Below are 19,976 nucleotides of genomic sequence, written 5' to 3' on the forward strand. Positions count from 1 at the left end.
ACAGATGAAGCAATCTCAATCACACTCCACACCACCCTTCCTCACCTGGACAAAAGGAACACCTATGTGAGAATGCTGTTCATCGACTACAGCTCAGCATTCAACACCATAGTGCCCACGAAGCATATCACTAAGCTAAGGACCCTGGGACTAAACACCTCCCTCTGCAACTGGATCCTGGACTTCGACGGGCCACCCCCAGGTGATAGGAGTAGGCAACACATCTGCTACACTGATCCTTAACAATGGGGCCCCTCAGGGGTACTTAGTACCCTCCTCTATTCCCTGTTCACCCACGACTCCATGGCAAAACACAACTCCAACACTTTCATTAAGTTTCCTGATGACACAAGTGGTAGGCCTGATCACCGACAACGATGAGACAGCCTATAGGGAGGTCAGAGAACTGACAGTGTGGTGCCAGAACAACAACCTCTCCGTCAATGTGTGCAAGACAAAGCAGCTGATCGTGGACCACAGGAAAATAAGGGCCAAACAGGCCCCCATTAACATCACCGGGGCTGTAGTGGAGCGGGTGGAGAGTTTCAAGTTCCTTGGTGTCCACATCACCAACAAACTATCATGGTCCAAACATACCAAGACAGTCATAAAGAGGGCATGACAAAACCTTTTCCCCTCAGGAGACTGAAAAGATTTGGCATGGGTCCTCAGATCCTCAAAAAGTTCAAAAGTTCAGCTGCACCATGGAGCATCCTGCCTGGTATGGAAACTGCTCAGCATCTGACCATAAGGCGTAACAGAGGGTCGTAAAAAACAGCCATGTACATCAGTGGGGCCAAGCTTCCTGCCATCCAGGACCTATATAATAAGCGGTGCCAGAGACTCCAGTCACCCAAGTTATAAACTGTTCTCTCTGCTACCGCACGGCAAGCGGTACCGGAAGGCAGTCTAGGACCAAAAGGCTCCTCAACAGCTTCTACCCCAAGAAGAGTTGGAGTGCTGAACAATTCACCGAAATCGCCCCCACCCCCCCAGAAAAGTCTACACGTGTCACGGTAAAGTCTACACGTGTCACGGTAAAGTCTACACGTGTCACGGTAAAGTCTACACGTGTCACGGTAAAGTCTACACGTGTCACGGTAAAGTCTACACGTGTCACGGTAAAGTCTACACGTGTCACGGTAAAGTCTACACGTGTCACGGTAAAGTCTACACGTGTCACGGTAAAGTCTACACGTGTCACGGTAAAGTCTACACGTGTCGTATTCGGCGCATATGGCAAATAAAGTTTGATTTGAAGACCAGAGCTCCTGTTCTTCAACTAATCGTAACTCTCACGCCCCCTGGGCCTCTGACATTTGTTTCGGTTCACAGTGTACCGCAGGAGGCGACAACACCGACCCAAGTGTTGTACTCTTCATGTGACCGGCAACAAATCCCAGGTAACCCCCGTTATGTAAACCCTGTGTAACTTGAGCCAAGCGTGAAGCGTGGGTTTGTGTTAAAGCTTTAACTAAACAGACATCGAATTATATTGATCTGTATACCGGTGAGGCGTTGCAATGGCTCATTTCAGGGCCTCGCGTAAACTGAGCTCAGGCGTAGCTATGTAACCTGTAAACCGGGATACATCTTAACGCATCAGCGGTTAAACCTTCCTTTTAGGTTCTATAATTAACAAACTTTTGGGACACGGAACCGCTTGGTCAGTCATGTGACTCCAGAAAGAGTTCTTCAGTAGAGGGAGCTGTAAAGGCGTGATAAACTCTCTGCAGAAAGGCTGACGATGACTAGTGGAGGACTTCAGTGGACCTATCCACCAGGCCGTACCTTCTTGACAGGCGAGGTGAGAGTCACCTGGTTAGTGGGGCTGGTTGGGGAGGTGGACACCGTAACGCTGGTCGGCGTTGGCACCACAGCAGTGCCGTTACTGTTGCTCACAGGGACAGGCGTCTTGCTCTTGTCTGGAGGGGAGGAAGAGAGGGGCTAGTATGAGTTACTGATGCATAAAAACTGGTTTATACTTCATCTAACCACATGCCTGTAGACCATTAAAATGCATCAAGCGTTTCTTGGCAAAAATATTATAATAAAAACGATACTCAGGAAGACTGTCGTCTGCAGACCGTCATTGCAACTGTTGTTTGTAAGATATGGTCTGATTAGCTGTCTTTTAGACAGCTTTTTAGTACTAAAATCATTTTTAAATGGATGGGTTTGTTGGTGTTAAAATAGAGCAGGTATGCTTTTTTGGCCATATTTTGTTGATGTAATGCAGACTGTCATTTTTGTGTGTATACTTTTTCATAAAGATGCACGACCATAGAAGCTGTCACAGACAAGTGTTTATGATGTCATTGCAACATGTACAGACACGGTTCCAAAGAGTACATCTACGACACACTACAACATTTACAAATCAGTTCAACTAATGTAGACAGTCTAAGGTCTTCTTCAGAAACCAGGTCAAGGTTTAGAAACACCCTGCCTGCCATTGTACCATTACAGTAGGTTGAACGTACCGGCTTCAGTCTCAGACTCAGAGTCTTCCTCCTCTTCCTCCTCGCTGGAGCAGCTGGACTCCTGGTCCTTCTTGCCCTCCTCTTCCTCGTCCACCTTCTCCGGTTCCAGGGTCTCGATGCGCGGGGCGGGCTTCTCGGGCTCCAAGAGGGTCTCTTTGCTGGAACACACAATGTTTGGTACTTTCAGTCGGCATGGATTCATTATTATTAAACTACAAAGATATGTGCACCATTTCAGAGCAACACCCATAAACCTCCATATTATCAGGGTGCCTCAATTACTTAGAGATACTTTCAATGTACTGAATACTTAAACATGAACTTAACTCTATACAGCGGGGGTACTGGCACAGAGTCAATGTGCAGTGGGCACCGGTTAGTCGAGGTAATATGTACAAGTAGGTAGAATTATTAACGTGACTATGCATAGATAACAGAGTGAAGCAGCAGTGTAAAAGAGGCGGTGGGCCACCTACCCTGCGGTTCATTCATAAAAGACAATCCATTACATGACTAATTCACTGAGTCACTAATGTCACCCCATTTCCCCTCCCAACCAGGACATTTACCTCTTAATGGATTTTAGATTTTGATTGTTGTCCCCAGTGGTCGTCGTTTCTATCAAGGGAGACTTCTTAACATCCTTCTTTTCACTATTGAGCTGCAACGGGAGAAAAACAAATGATTGAAGGCAGTAAGCACCCTAACGCTATAAATGTAAGACTATTTATTTATTTTAGACAAAGTCTGATTTGATCAAGGGCCTCTGCTCCGATAACACCTGCAAGGCATATACCAGTGACACTCAGTTTCACTTTTGAAAGCTTTAATAGCAGGTTATGCAGTTCATCCAGGCTCAAATGAAAGCGCTTATGTAAGCATTAGCCACACTGGCTTACCAGATTCTGCTTTTTCTGTAATTCCTCTAAGTAGCCAAGGACATCTTCATCTGCAACATCAAAAGCAGTCTGACCCTGAGGAGGAAGCACACAATTCTCAGAACTAGTGTTATGAGAAGAGCACATATGTGCAGTACAGAACATGCTCCATATTCAACTGAACCTTAGAGGGTATGGATAGAGGATGGAGACTCCGTAGAAGTACTACCCACCACTTTATTGATAAGGTCCATGTCACACAGATTCTCCACCAGTATCTTGCAGGCCTCCTCTTTGCCCCAATGTGAAGCAGCGTGGAGCGGGGTCCAGCCGTCAAAGTCTTTAATATTTACATCATACCCTGCTTGGATTAAAAGCCTGGTGGGCGCAGGGGGGGGGGGGGACAAAAATAGTGTTTATGAGATTTAGCTAATCTTGTTATTTTGGATTTGGTGCTGCAACCTAATCTTATCAGTCGTTGCCAGTGTCCAGGCTTTTGTTACTGTGCCAGCATTATGGCTGCATTTCGTATTAGTTCGGCAAAAACAGAACCCAAAGACACAAATAAACCAAAAAGTATTCCATCAACTATTTGCATAAGTGCAAATACATTCGTGCGAAAGGTTTAAGAACCCGATTTCAGTCAATAAACGTCTTGCAGGACAGGAAAAATGTTGACCTCTGAGTATCTGGTCCTCAACATGGTAGATGTTAGTGTTAGCCAACTATGGCAGTGGAGTGTGTGGGAGACTTCGTTGGCTGCATTCCCAGGAGCAGATGGACAGGGTGCTGCAGTCCCTCCCTTAGGCAGTCTGTCTGTACTGACAGGCCAGAGATTGGCTCTTGATAACCACTGACACAGTAATGAAGTAAATTCCCACAAGGGACATGGCTAGAAGCAGAATCCACTTAACAAATATCTAACGACAACATGTAAGTGAATCTCTTTTAAATCAGCGTTAATAAAGGTGATAAGTCTATAATATAAAGGATTCCAACGATGGGCTACGGCTTGTTAGAGGTAAAGGCGAGGTAAGGAGTCTGGACTTACTTTAAAACCTCAGCGTAACCCTTGGCGGCGGCCACGTGGAGTGCGGTCCCCCCGGACTTGGCGTGTCGGACGTCGTTGATGGTTCCGCTGTTGAGCCACTGCCGGGCGTCCCTCAGCATGATCCGCTCCTCCTCCTTCCTGGCCGCCTCAATGTCCACGCCTGGTGAGGGCGAAGTGTAACGGTGACCACTGTTAGTCTGGCCTCAGTGGATTAACTGCTACTTAAAAAGAGGCATGTCCCTATAAACACTGGAGATTATCTAGGCTACAAAAGAGCAGTACAAGGCAGAAACTGTTAGGAAATAAATGCTGCCTGTCTGCCATTCAACCCCAGGGAACTAACATCACAATATTACAGAAGTGATTCAAAGACAAAAATGGAACCCTGAAATTAGCTGAAAATGGCCACATCACATACACATGCTTGCCACACATGGCCTTAAGTGAATGAGTTGAAGGCTCACACTCAAATGGGGAACTACAGTCCAGAGTTTCATTTGAAACTAACAATGGATGAAAAGTCAATGAGTCTGATACCCTTTACACAGCAGAAATCTGACCTGGAATATTACACAACAGGCTAAATGTTCCTCTGGTTTACACAGTGTTGTAAGCGAGCTATGGACATTTGACATACTTTGTATGGCGAGGTGTCAAAATCCAAGCAGTGTAGGCATGTAGTTTAAGCAAATAATCCACTTGTGGTTGAGCAAAGTGAGTGGGAGCAAAGCTAGCACTCTTTTCCATAGACAAGAGGCCTCTGACCTCTGACAAATTGCTTATTTCAATATTCTGTCCATGTTATCACTGCTCTGGGACTGATAGCAAACACAGTAAGTTTTCCATGTGGGTCAGTATGTCTAAGGTATGGGCCGGCATTATACAGCATACAGGCTGTTGCAGGAACAGGCGTGTACCGTCTTGCCGACACTCGACTGGAACCCGAGACGGCTGAAATTTGGAGCAACTGGTGAAGGCGTGTCTGACTACTCAGCTGTGAGTTGATATGCTCATTGTTTATGTAGTTGAGCACTAAGTGCTTTGGGGTGGAAGCCAACACTTCAGCTGATCCTATAGGTTTTGGGTTTCTCGTATGATGCACAATCATCCCTCAGCTCCTGGAAAACCAGCTGGACTTTCTTTTTCTATCCATTCATGAAATTACTTTATTTGTCCATTCGTGAGAAAGTAAAGCAGCATTAAAAAATAAAAAATGTACTAAGATCGAACATAAGGTCCAGGAATAGTTGATTTTATTCAAAAACAGATCGACATTAGTTAAATCAGCGCTGGTTCAGTGCCTTGTTAACACCATCTGTCATTGTTGATGAGATTACCGAGTTGAAGTGTGACTAATTAAATAGGGACAAAAGAAGATTCCAACTGTCTGACAGTGTGTTAGGCTGGATGGACCGGGAGCAGTTTACTCCAGCCAGAGGTTCTGGCCTGGGGCCAGCGGAGGAGAACAAGGGACGTAGATCTGTCAGCTAGGGGACCGTGGCAAAAATTCCTGCACAAATTCACTGACAGAACGCCGCTTGTCTGGATGCTGCGTTTCAATCGTGGGAAGAAATTAAGACGACTCGGAAAATGGTCTGAAACTGTCTCCTGGCTGCCCAAGAACCAATCCTGCTGCACAGTCCATCTAGTTTGGTTTTACTTTCATATTGTGCAGTAAGAGTTAATGGTTATGACAAAAATACTTCTAGCTAAACTATAAGCCTTTGCATTGAGTTTCCCATCCCTTTCATCAACGACACCTTGGGTCACTAGGACATCTGGCTGCATGGAATAAACAAGCTCCATATGAAAGGGGGATGGGTGTGGCTCCACGAGTCAAATCCCTGACTCACTGCACAAATGAATGGTCCAATGAAACAGATTTTTCCAATACAGAAGTGAATCAATGGGTTCAGGCTGATCTTTGGGGCAGATGGCACCATGGCTGCAGTGTTCTGCAATGCTTTGCCCTTTAGTCCAGTCCATGTGATGCCATTACAGTGTAATACACAATGCCCTGCTGTCATAATGGATCTCAATTAGTCCTTTATTCTGCTGGACTGCTGTGCATGCAGCCTGTGGAACGGGTGGACTGTGGTACAAAAGGTGAGATGTCCACAACCTCACAGATGCATGTTTCACAAATGCACCAGCAAGGCAGGGGAACTATTAGTCAAGGCATTATCAAAATTACTATCCCTGCAGTAATTGGCCTGTATAAATGTTTATTGCATCTGTTACAATAGGGCCCATCGCTTACTAGAGAACAGGGAATTTAAGGAGTAGCCTGTACTGGTTCTAGAAAAAGGCCTGGGAGACTAATAGATCCTAAGTAGGACTACAAAACAGCAGCCTGGTGGAGGAACTGGACACATTCAAAGCTGCTATTTCAAGAGAAAAATTGCACCTTCTACCGGGAAGCTGAGAAAATAAATAGAGAAAAGCCAGTAGACCTGAAAACTGACTGGATGAGGACTGAATCACTCTCCCTCCCTCCCACTCTCTCAAAGCTAGGCCTACATATGGTCTGGTAAAACCAAAATGGAAAATATCCCAAAGAATCTGACCTGGCGCAAACATGAGAATCCTCTGAGGAAATTCGCCTGGACCTCTGAGGATGAGATAACACAGGACTAAATTCAGTGAAGGGAAAACCTGCTGACAAGCCAAAACTAAATTACCCCAAGACATTGATCAGAGACAGCCCTTATGGGCAGTTATAGAGGTAGTGGGTGGGAGCCTAGTCACCTAATGTCTGGGAGGCAGAGGGGAATGGTGGTGGCTCCTTAACGAGTTTAACGCCATGATTAAGGTATCTCTTTAGCGAGGAGACCATGAGACGGGAAGAGAAAAAACACATTAAGCATACAGACGGAGCTGCACAACACTGTTACATAACTGTACCTTACTGAACATGGAGAACGGAGAGCTGCTCTAGCCATTATTGTGGTAAGGTCAAGAACAATGCGCATTAATTCATTCCCTACGTGGGGTTACATCTAACAGCCTGAGCATTCCACTCATGCTGCAACTCCGCTGCAAACTAATTGCCAGTGTAACTGCCCATAGACCCCAAAAAAACATGGCATCACTGATCAGATACAGCCAGGAGGGAGAAACACTTTGCATATTAAAAAGGCCCGGTGGTCTGTCATATGACTGATGGTAAATGCAGTAGAGGTCGACCGATTATGATTTTTCAACACCGATACCGATTATTGGAGGACCCCTCCCAAAAAAAGGCAGATACCGATTAAAATCGACCAATTTGTATTGATTTGTAATAATGACTATTACAACAATACTGAATGAACACTTATTTTAACTTAATGCATCAATAAAAATCTATTTAGCCTCAAATAATGAAACATGATCAATTTGGTTTAAATAATGCAAAAACAAAGTGTTGGAGAAGAAAGTAAAAGTGCAATATGTGCCATGTAAGAAAGCTAACGTTTAAGTTACTTGCTCAGAACATGAGAACATATGAAAGCTTTTAAATGTAAATGTAAAGCTGGTGGTTCCTTTTAACATGAGTCTTCAATATTCCCAGGTAAGAAGTTTTAGGTTGTAGTTATTATGGGAAGTATAAGACTCTCTCTCTCTACCATTTGTATTTCATTAACCTTTGACTATTGGATGTTCTTATATGCACTTTAGTATTGCCAGTGTAACAGTATAGCTTCCATCCCTCTCCTCGCTCCAACCTGGGCTCGAACCAGGAACACTGACAACAGCCACCCTCGAAGCAGCGTTACCCATGCAGAGCAAGGGGAACAACTACTCCAAGTCTGAGAGCGAATGACGTTTGAAACGCTATTAGCGCGCTGCCAGCTAACTAGCTAGCCATTTCACATCGGTTACACCAGCCTAATTTCGGGAGTTGATAGGCTTGAAGTCATAAACAGCTGCTCGCAAACGCACAAAAGTGTTGTTTGAATGAATGCTTACGAGCCTGCTGGTGCCTACCACCGCTCAGTCAGGCTGCTCTATCAAATCATAGACTTAGTTATAACATGATAACACACAGAAATACAAGCCTTAGGTCATTAATATGGTAGAATCTGGAAACTCTCGAAAACAAGACGTTTATTCTTTCAATGAAATACGGAACCGTTCCATATTTTATCTAACGGGTGGCATCCATAAGACTAAATATTGCTGTTACATTGCACAACCTTCAATGTTATGTCATAATTACGTAACATTCTGGCAAATTAGGCAGCCCAAACTGTTGCATATACACTGACTGCGTGCAATGAACGCAAGAGAAATGACACAATTTCTCCTGGTTAATATTGGCTGCTAACCTGAGTTTCCTTTAGCTAAATATGCAGGTTTAAAAAGATATACTTCTGTGTATTGATTTTAAGAAAGGCATTGATCTTTATGGTTAGGTACACATTGGCACAACTATACACACCGCATCGATTATATGCAATGCAGGACACGCTAGATAAACTAGTAATATCAACCATGTGAAGTTAACTAGTGATTATGATTGATGCTAGCTAGCAACTTACCATGGCTGCATTCGCGTAACATGCAGGCCCCTCGTGGAGTGCAATGAGGCAGGTGGTTAGAGCGTTGGACTAGTTAACTGTAAGGTTGCAAGATTGAATCCCTGAGCTGACAAGGTAAAAATCTGTCGTTCTGCCCCTGAACAAAGCAGTTAACCCACCATTCCTAGGCCGTAATTGAAAATAAGAATGTATTCTTAACTGACTTGCCTAGTTAAATAAAGGTGTAAATATATATTTTTTTAATCGGCCAAATTGGTGCTCAAAAATACCGATTTCCGATGGTTATGAAAACTTGGAAATCGGCCCTAATTAAATCGGCCACTCCCCAAAAGGCAGTGGTGTGCAACATTGTGATGCTGCAGGCAGGGGTTTGTGTCTGTCAGTAAGGTATCTTGGGAACTGGCCTACTGACGCCCCGCTTCAAAGCCGCAGACTGCGTATCCATCAAGGCCGGAAAACGAAGGCTGAAAGCTGCAGTCGGCCGTGAGATGTGCGGGGCTCCTGTGGGATAAGCCGCCGCCTCCGTTATATAATACTCTTAAGTAGCGTAGCATGCTAACAAACAGCAGGAGAGGTCTTAACTGCTGAATGAATTCTGCACATTCAGCCCTTAGGACTGGAGTGTTAAAAGGATAGGGCTCTGACCACCTCAGCCAAGCCCTGCTCAAGGTCCCTCCACTGCTGCCTTCACCTCATACCCAGACCTGGATCATGTTACTGGGTCTAGTCTGGTTCTACTTAAGCATAGTATAGCATATTTTACTACATGCCATTATTGCAGAATGAACCGGTTTGGGTTTGTACTTTACCTACTATAAGGCTATTTGAATGTTTGGTTTGTTAAAATGTGATATGCTGTGTGTAACGTCCATTTTTATAGTTTATACGCTACTTGAGTCATCCCCCTCATCTCTCTCCATGCCACTTTCCACAGACCTAGCCCAGCCCACTGTCACTCAAGGAGCACTTTGTTGTTGCTTGACCATGAGACACATAGCCCGAGTGAATTTACGAACGTGCCCCATCTACTCCGATGTGCCAAAGTTCAGAATAACTGATGAATTTACGAACGCTCAATAACCGTTGAATATGTCCGGCATCAGTAAACATCGGGGAAAAAAAGCGTAATTAAATTGTTAGTCACCAACACTCTGGGTAACATGAAAACAGCTTAACCAACTCTACTAGGACAAGTAAAAAGGTTGACTGAGGTTCTCATTCATGTCTGGAATTAACTAGCAAGCTAGCTAACTTTAGCCAGTTAGCTTAGGCACTTGACTGCCATTGTGATGTCAGAACGCTCAGATCAACCCTACTCCTCAGCCAGAGCATCCAGTGTGCGCTCGAAACGCTCTGAATTTACGAACGCCCAGAGCGCGTGGAGCACTCTGGCACTCGAGTTAATTTACTAACACACCCTTAAAGTTAAGTCTGCATTGGTTCCTACCCTGTCAACTGCTCATTGTTATGTCAAACACACTTAAAAATGCCCACTATTATTTATATTCTAACTATAGAATTAGAATAATTATTCTATTTCCATGATTCCAACAGTTTACCGAAGTCAAATCGCAGTTGCCTAGTTTTTTTGCCCATATCATGCAGCCCTTATGTGGCAGTGGGGAAATTCTCAAATGAGAGCAGGAAATGCAGAAATTGGTGAAAGTGTAGGATTTCTTTTTTAGGTTGAAGAACAGTATAAAACAGAATGGAGAAAGACCCATTGAAATCACTTAGAATGTATGTGTTGCCACTGTAGGGTCACACACTAACCATAAAGCAAAAGTAGAACCTTATTTCAAAAGCAACATCAGCATAAAAAATGACAGTGATGTGATATTTTGGCATATATCGCCCAGCCCTAGTTCTACTCGTCTACACCTCAGGGGAGGAGCAACCTAAGCAGACAAGGGTGCAAATAACATAGGGGGTGTCTGACAAGCTAAGCTGCTACCTAACTTCTAATTATGGCTGGTGGCTAGCATGGCTAACAACGTAAAAAGTGCAAAGGTGTCCAGCCACACTTAGTGGATTTGAAGAGCGCTGCATTTGGAATGGCTACTAGGTGCAGGAGAGCGCCACAATCTGCCGATAACGTAGCAGCATCATGAGCAGAGGAGTGGTTCATCCCTGGGGCCATTAGCATGTCTGAACAAGGCCTCCCACCAGAGGGGACGGGTACACGTCATCATATCAAGAACACACAGGGTCAAAAATAGAAAAACCCTTCCATCCAGTTTAGAATCATCACAAAGAGAAACCCAGAGTTTAAGTGGATCGCATTAATCTCCATTATGTAACTTCTCCGAGGCAAAGCGTCGCAGCTGCTGGGACTGGGTCTCACTTTATTTCATAAATACTTTGACACAGTACACACATGTTATACCTGGACATCATGTACGTAAACATGGTATTGGGTGAAGTAGTGAAGGGGGAGTTAGACCAGTGAGCTTGTTGGCCGTGGAGGCTGCAGTGCTATTGAACCAAGCTGAGTGCACGCCACTGGAGGCCTGCCAAGACCTGCCTGATATGAACGGAGGCCACAGCGGCCTAGATGCATGTGCCATGATCCCTTTCACACACACCAACTCTCCTCCCTTAACTGTCTATTTGGAGAGGCAGTGCATAACTGCCTATTCTATATCAAACACAATGATGCTAGCAAAGTAGCAGCACTCAGGTCATTAAAAAGTAATCTATTTTGAAAACATAATGAAAAACAGTCGTTTTAGGCACTTCCCTTCCCATTACGGATGTGAAAAGCCCCATTAATGATATGCTTGGTGGACAATGTTTGACTGGCAATGGTTCAAATGAAAGCAGAAGTGAAAGTTGTTGTTGACTAGCAGGTCAGTGTGGGGCAGACAGTGAGTCAGTGCTGCGGTCCGTCTGTACCTTGTCGGTTGATCTCATTCTTCAGGAGCTCCTCCATGGCCTCCTCCTCAGCGATGTCCAGTGGTGTCTCCCCCTCACTGTTCACCACCCCCACACTGGCTCCCTGGCCAATCAGATACCTGCACAAACACACACACTTACTTAGGACAGGTAAGTAGTAGTCCAGATAGTATTAGTAACATTCAGTAGTAGTAAATTAAACTCTTCACTGACTCAATATGTATGGATCAAGTCTCTTATTTAACCCAGGTGAATACAGGTTCAATCAAAATGCCTAGGAAATCATGTCCATCTCATTCTATGTATTCCAATGTATTAGGCCTATATAAAGCTACTGCTTTAGGCCTATGAAAAGTTTGAAAACAAAAATGGCACAAATTCTAGCAAGATACATTTATGAGGATTGGAAAATAGATGCATTTACCAATTACCATAAAGGTCGATAATGTGTTCCCTTCACCTGCAGGGAAACAGTCAAGTGAATATATTATGAAAACCTATACGTCATAACCGGGGATTCAGTTAGGAAAATGTGGTGCCGGACATTTGACCGGCAGAGTTTAAATTTAGCGGATAGATTATGGTAATTAATATTAACAGAACATACAAGACGAGGACCAACAATGTGTGGCCTTTCTTACCGAATTCTGATTCGCACTTCAAATAATAATCCACATTTACTTTCTCAACCAACAAGACGAGTGACGAAAAGCAAAATCACTAACCTTTGACAATCTACTATCCCCCATAGTAGAAAAAAAAGACATTCTACTGTCGAGAAAGAAATAGCTTATTTCAAACAGACTGGGATGATAGATCACACCTTCATACAAACAAAAGGTCTAGGCTACATTTTTTTTTTATTACGTTAAAAAGCAAAGCGAGATGCATCAGAACGTTTCGCTTAAAAATCTTGATAAACTTATTTCCTCACATTATAAAGCACAACAACACCCACAGCGCATTGGGCTATAAGCAAATGTTCGTTCCATAATACAAGTATCGTGTAAACACCATTGTCAAAAGCGCACCGCACATGCTAGCGGTTTAAAGTTAATAGGGCTGTCTGAAAAAAAAAAAAAAAAAAATCTGTCCGAGAGTTCTGTTCTTTTGACCAATTGATAGGTCGAAATGTTAAGTGTACTTTTCCCCTAGTGTTTTAATAAAATCAACTATATGCACTGATCGTGTCTGATGTGTTAAGCTTGATTAAATAATTAAGACAAATGACTAGAGGGAGTCGGACCGCAATCGATTTGATTGTGCCGAGCCTGGCTCGTCCTCCCTGCTGCAACGACCACCACAGAACATCAGTGTGTATCGTGCTGTAACCATATACATTTTAAGTAGCACATCTTAGTCTGATGGACTGTGAAATCTAAGGCTTCCACAATGGATCAGTCAACTCAGACAGGTGTCTTGTACACCATTATTTATTTATTATTAGCTACTGCTCGACTAAAATCTGTCCACCAACAGCCTATCGACCAGTCAACTAAATGGGGTCAGCCCTAAATGTGACAGATGAAAATATCAGTTAAACATTTAGAAAGAGGGGAGAGTTAATATATTCAACAACTAGCATGGGTTGCTAATATGACTATGACTGTTCCTTTGGCTACTAGACAATGAAAGAAATTTCATAAAATAATTGCCTCCACAGATAAGGTCTGCGTTTGGCTAGGCTACTTTGAAGTAAAATGGTCAGGTTTCAAACAATTAAGTATATGTTCTTAACATGCATACTGCCTCCAGATCATTGCAAAGTGGTGTGACGCGCTGTTGCCTATGCATTTGCTGTTTGAGATGCTGTAGCAGCAGATCTTGCACTGTCTGACAGATTTTCCATCAGTCTTTAGGCTTCATGTCCATCAATGAAGGCTTAAAAGCATTATTTCGCAATTTTATCCATCGGCTTATTCATTTATTTACTTGCATTTTAAAATTGTCCGAAAGCCAGCTATTACCGACCAATGGAAACCCTGGTCACAACCCACTGGTAGCAGAAATCCCAGACCTTGGGGAAGGCTAGGCACATATCCCTCCACTGACCTAACCACCTGAGTTTAATGCTGTACTCCTCCACCCAATGGTCTTCATGCTGCATCCCTCCGTTGACCTAACCACCTAAGGGAGGAAGGTGTATATCTAGATATCAAGTTACACCCATTGGTGCGTGGCCGTTTTTCTCGTTCGGGATAACAGTGGTTCACATTGACGGGGCTGAAGTGGAGCGTAATTATGACATAACATTGAAGGTTGTACAATGTAACAAGAATATTTTGACTTAGGGATGCCACCCATTAGATAAAATACCGAACAGTTCCGTATTTCACTGAAATAAACGTCTTGTTTTCTAAATTAGTTTCCGGATTCGACCATATTAATGACCAACGTTATAATTAAGTCTATTATTTGATATTTGATAGAGCAGTCTGACAGCGGTGGTAGGAGCAGGCTCGTAAGCATTCATTCAAACAGCACTTGTGCATTTTGCCAGCAGCTCTTCGCAAGCACAGCACCGTTTATGACTTCAAGCCTATCAGCCTAATGGCTGGTGTAACCGATGTGAAATGGCTAGCTAGTTAGCGGGGTGCGCACTAATAGCGTTTCAAACGTCACTCGCTCTGAGATTTGGTGTGGTTGTTCCCCTTGCTCTGCATGGGTAACGCTGCTTCGAGGGTGGCTGTTGTCAATGTGTTTCTGGTTCGAGCCCAAGTAGCGGCGAGGAGAGGGATGGAAGCTATACTGTTACACTGGCAATACTAAAGTGCCTATAAGAGCATCCAATAGTCAAAGGTTAATGAAATACAAATGGTAGAGAGAGAAATAGCCCTATAAATACTATATTAACTACAACCTAAAACCCCTCATCTTGGAATATTGAAGTCTCATGTGAAAAGGAACCAACTTTCATATGTTCTCATGTTCTGAGCAAGGAACTCAAACGTTAGCACATATTGCACTTTTACTTCCCCAACACTTTGTTTTTGCATTATTTAAACCAAATTGAACATGTTTCTTTATTTGAGGCCAAATTTATTTTTATTGATGTATTATATTAAGTTAAAATAAGTGTTCATTCAGTATCGTTGTAATTGTCATTATTACAAATAAATAAGGCTTTTTTTGGTCCTCCAATAAATCGCTATTAGCGTTGAAAAATCAGTCAGTCGACCTCTAATCCACATCACCAACTATCATTGTCCAAACACACCAAAACAGTCGTGAAGAGGGCACGACAAGACCTTTTCCCAATCAGGAGACTGAAAAGGTTTGGCATGGGTCCGCAGTTCATCCTAATCGGTTGCATCACTGCCTGGTATGGCAACCTCTCGGAATCTGAACATAAGGCGCTACAGAGGGTAGTGCGTACGGCCCAGTACATCACTGGGGCCACGCTTCCTGCCAGCCAGGACATGTACACTAGGCGGTGTCAGAGGAATGCCCCAAAAATATTGTCAAAGACTCCAGTCACCCAAGTCATAGACTGTTCTCTCTGCTACCACACGGCAAGTGGTACAGGAGCACCAAGTCTAGGTCCAAAATTCTCCTTAAAAGCTTCTACCCTACCGCCAAGGCATTAGACTGCTGAACAATTAATCAAATGGCCACCTGGACCATTTACATTACATTGAACAGTTCAAATGAGCAAAATGAAACGACAGTCCATTACTTTAACCTCTACGGGATCAGCAGAGGGACAATAAGTTACTCCCCACTGTATGAAAACGATTTAACTGAACATTTGACAGCTTTAACTCGTTTTTATTAACTAATTTGTCATAGGGGTGAGAGGGAAGTGTAAAGGACATCTACAAGGCAGCTCTTGGAATTACAACCACCAATTGCAGCTGATGAAACACCATAAAAGGCTAAATTTCAGTCAATTAATAACCTTGGTAGCATAGTAGGATACTTTTACTCTAACTTGGGCAGCAGGACTGCACAGGGTGTGATAACGCTCCTGTAATATAATACAGAGAAGTAAAACAGGTCACAGCACAATGAGTGCAAGTGAGCTCCTTCAGCTCTCAGCCTGTTTAAAATGTCTACTGATAATATCTCCCTCCTTGCTGGCCCGGTTTCTGTCCCTTTTAAACAGCCTTCTTACCTCAAAAAAGACAATGAAAAGAAAGACTGGAAGCAACTGGAGTAATGACCGATGCCGGTGGTTACCCCCCGATTTCTCTATATTGATTACATCACAAGGAACTTGTGCGAGGTTGTTGGAGCCATCTGATAGGCGGTTGCCCCCATCAACATGTAATCATGCACCTTGGAGAAACAGACCATTGAAAAAACTGTGACCCCCTGAAATATTTAGGCAGGTCTCCTCCATAAAAAGTAGCTATTAGGAATGAATTGATTAGCATTACATTTCAGGCTAAGATAATTGAACAGAAAGGGTTAATTGATGACCAAAATGATCTATACAGGATGGGGTAATGGATGTTCCCCAAACATAAAGGCATTCGCACAATTACGTGTTCAACCAGCCATAAGCCTCAGGAACTAGCCTTGTAACATTTGGCGATGCAAAATAAACACTAAATAAAAAATAAAAACTGACCATTGATTCTTGATGTGCCTGTGAGTCATTGCCTCCATTGTAAAAAAAAAAACGGGTTTGCGGCCAAACTGTCGTTTCTTATCCACAATGAATGTATAATATCATGTATGTAGTGATCAGAGCAGCAGAATTTAATTCAGGACGAGTCATCAGGCAATGTGAAAGGGCTGGTACATAATGGGGTTATCCCAATGCAGTAATGTGTGTGTGGGGAGGGGCAAGAGACCAGCCATTGCCCTAGAGGTCCATAACAGCCTCCAGCTGGACCCTCGCCACGTCAGCCATGACATCTCTCTGGCCCAGCAGCTGTACTTACTCTGCTATGTCCATATATCCACAGGAGGCTGCGGCGTGGAGGGGGATCCAGCCCTCATTGTCAGGCTGGTTGATGGCAGCCCCATGTTCCACCAGGAACGTCACCATGTCCACGTTGTCATCTATGCATGCCTGAAGGAGGGCGGGAGAGAGAAATAGTAAGTACGTTAGACATGCAGGTAGGCTTATGTTTGTGTGCGATACCTTCCTCAGAGTGTCAGGAACCAGCTAGCAGCACCTGTGTGTACACCCGGTTGACCCCGCTGACAGGTAGTGGTGTCAGTGGGAGCTGGCTCACGTCCCGTTTTAAAAAGAGCCTCATTTCTCCAGAAAATGATTGGGGAATGTTGGCGGGGGGTAACATGGCCAAAATGCCAGGACATAGCCGAGGTGTTTGGAATACCTCAGTGCGTACTATTGCTGTTGGAATGGGGGAAAGTGGGTGTTCTCTGACAGCTCATATGCAAGTTCGTTGAATTTTCACTCCCTCTTTTGGGCTGTCCCATTCATCGGCTGTACCTATGGATTTATGTGCCGCTCTAGACAGCATGACCGATACATCACTCCAGTCAAATGTGGTTAGACAGAAAATACCATTGAGTTACCCAAAACACATTCGCCATTATACCCTGGACTCCATAGTGTTTAGTCCCCAAGAATAGGCTAATCCGTTGCATTCTAGGAACAAGAAACCGGTAAGTCAGAAATTCAAAAGGAGCTTTCTTTTCCTTCAAATACACATGCCAGGACTTGATCGAGGCAAAGAGCACAAACCTGAGAAGGGAAAACATTAGACCTAAGCAACGACACTACAAAATGGCTGTAAAGACTAATCTGCTAATTTTAGGTTGCATCCAAAGACAAACCATAACAGCACTATAAATGACATGTGGGAGTGAGCCAGCAACTGTGTGCATATACTAGCTGGGGCGTTCCCTGCCTAGAGGCAAAAGGGATGACAAGGGCCAACTATCTGTAGTAGAGAGACAGAGAGAAAGGAGAGTGAGAGCGCTGTAGGGAGTTCAGACTGTGTTCAGAGGAATAGGGGCTGCTGGGCTAGCTCCAGCGTGACCTCAGTGACGACCTAGGGGTTAAAATGTCACTCGCTTCAAAGCCAGCCAGATAACAAGGCAACTGTCAAAGAAACAAAGCCAGGCTGGGCAAAACATTGTACACAGAAATGACAGGATTAAAACTGGACTAAATTAGTTAAACAACCTTTCACTTCTGATGGCAACAGTTTCAGATCTCAGTAAGTGGATATCACCCGAAAGGCCACCCAGCTCTCATTTCGACTGAATGAGTACTACTGCTAAACGTTACTCTGGGATCCCTTTTCGGACCCAGGACTTGGAGTTGAAATCCCTGCTTTGCATTCCATAACCTTGATCCCTTGATAACTTTCCGACCTTGAAGCTTCCCCCTTCCTAAAAGCTGCCTGTAATGTTTCGCACTCTCTCCTCAGGCTGCTATGACAGCAAAAGCAGTGAGGGGAAGAAAATATATATATATATATATATTTTTTAAACACACCGGACTCACGTTTGCGTCACACAGCTATCTGGCTGGAATCCTTGTCCAAATTTGGTCGGTTTACAGCATTGTACATGGCCAGATCTGGAGAAGAGTCTGCGTGGGGGGTGTGTGTATTACTATCTTCATGGGTACCGGAAATCATCAAGTCTCCCTCATAGGATAATTTCCCACGTGTGTGTAAGACGTGGCCGTAGGATAGAAGCTGTTCAGGCAGCTGCTTAGAAGAGTGTATCCAGGTGCGTTTCCACCTTTCACTCACTGGCTGGCTGGGCTCGTCTGACTTCGCTGCAGGGCGGACAGAGACAGACGGCGCGCCACTGAGCGCAATCCACGCAGCTGCTCACAACCACACTCTGGCTGAGTGACAAGATGACGTTATGTCCGTCTGTCAAGAGTTCAGTCACCCCTCTGTCAAATTCCCTTAGAATCACACACATTGTAGTCATTCTTGATAAGAGAGAGTGTCTGCTAAACGCTGAAACCAAAATAATGTAGCTAAATGTAGATGGTATACAAACAGCTAGACCGGTGTTCTGCACCGTCTGAAAACTCATACCTGCAGGTGACTGATAATAGGCATTTAAGGTAGTAACGATTTAGGTCAGTTGATTTGTGTACAAGTCTTCACCATTTCCCCCTCTGTCGTGTCTCTGACTGCTCCCATACCCCTTAAGGAGAACTCACTGCCGGTTCCTGCTGCTCCCCTATAGGAGGTCCAGCAATGTAATCCCTTAATGGCTGTAATTGTTTGTAGCCGACAGGTGCCAGAGTTACTGCCAACATCGCAGGAATGAGTAGCATGGCAGCCAGGGGGACAGGACGAGGGGGACAGCCAGGGGGACAGGACGAGGGGGACAGCCAGGGGGACAGGACGAGGAGGACAGCCAGGGGGACAGGACGAGGAGGACAGCCAGGGGGACAGGACGAGGAGGACAGCCAGGGGGACAGGACGAAGGGGACAGCCAGGGGGACAGGACGAAGGGGACAGGACGAAGAGGACAGAAAATAACATTTAAAAAGATGGTGAGTGTCATCCTTTGGCAGAGCTGTGGGGAAACTGGCAGAACTGTTTGCACCACTGTCACCGCTCAGAGACTGAGTGGGGCAGCCAGGCATTGCTCAGTGGCCTGCGAGAGACACCCACTGACACAGGAGGGACACTACCACTGTTTAAAAAGTGTGTGTGGGGGGGGAATTCCTTGACCAATAGAGGAGCTGCTGAGAAATGCAACGGGAGCAATAGCGGGAATGGGTTGAACCAGCTTTTTACTGACGGGGGATTTCAGCAGCGTTTCGGTGGTTAAAGCCGAACAAGGCAGACAAAGCCATCTCTATTTGATGGCTAAACACACTATGGGGAGAGAGAGGGAGCTAATCTGACTATTAATGTAGGTAATAACAGGAGACATTGTGAGTAAAGCCCACCTCACACCCAGCTGACCGACAGGCCTGTTCTGCACTCACAAAGACAATGCTAGCCTTTTCAGCAGTGATGTCAAGATTGAGATTTGTCAATAAAACTCGTGAACGCACCGGTTTTGTCAAATTGTTTGACATTGTGAGGCTAACTATAAGGGATGGATCACCCCTAGCCCTGAAACCAGGGCGGCCTCCCTCCCCCCGCCGTCACTGCAGATGAGAACTCCAGAGTCAGGGCAAGGCCTGGCAAGCAGTACGCGCCGGGAAAAATGGCATCCCATCTCAGCAAACTGCACCTTGGCA

The 19,976-nt window shown here is 44.5% G+C and overlaps 1 protein-coding gene across 18 annotated transcripts in view; it reads right to left on the minus strand.

The window, feature by feature from the left end:
* Nucleotides 1–19,976, minus strand: part of LOC115133010 (protein phosphatase 1 regulatory subunit 12A-like) — a 61,036-nt gene that overhangs the window by 24,616 nt on the left and 16,444 nt on the right. For 16 of the 18 annotated variants that reach the window (XR_003864163.2, XR_003864164.2, XM_029665814.2 and 13 more), the window contains exons 2-9: nt 16,720–16,850; nt 11,831–11,949; nt 4,413–4,572; nt 3,595–3,739; nt 3,383–3,457; nt 3,053–3,144; nt 2,484–2,641; nt 1,792–1,925 (exon numbers count right to left, since the gene is read on the minus strand). Coding sequence is in view for 16 of the 18 variants with exons in the window: in XM_029665814.2 (XP_029521674.1) it covers nt 1,792–1,925; nt 2,484–2,641; nt 3,053–3,144; nt 3,383–3,457; nt 3,595–3,739; nt 4,413–4,572; nt 11,831–11,949; nt 16,720–16,850 (1,014 nt within the window). In the remaining 2 variants the exon portion in view is untranslated. The remainder of the gene's footprint in view (nt 1–1,791; nt 1,926–2,483; nt 2,642–3,052; nt 3,145–3,382; nt 3,458–3,594; nt 3,740–4,412; nt 4,573–11,830; nt 11,950–16,719; nt 16,851–19,976) is intronic. The other 2 variants (XM_029665812.2, XM_029665818.2) reach the window with 1 other exon arrangement.

The sequence above is a fragment of the Oncorhynchus nerka genome, linkage group LG8 (assembly GCF_034236695.1).
Source record: "Oncorhynchus nerka isolate Pitt River linkage group LG8, Oner_Uvic_2.0, whole genome shotgun sequence".
Classification (NCBI taxonomy): Eukaryota; Metazoa; Chordata; class Actinopteri; order Salmoniformes; family Salmonidae; genus Oncorhynchus; species Oncorhynchus nerka.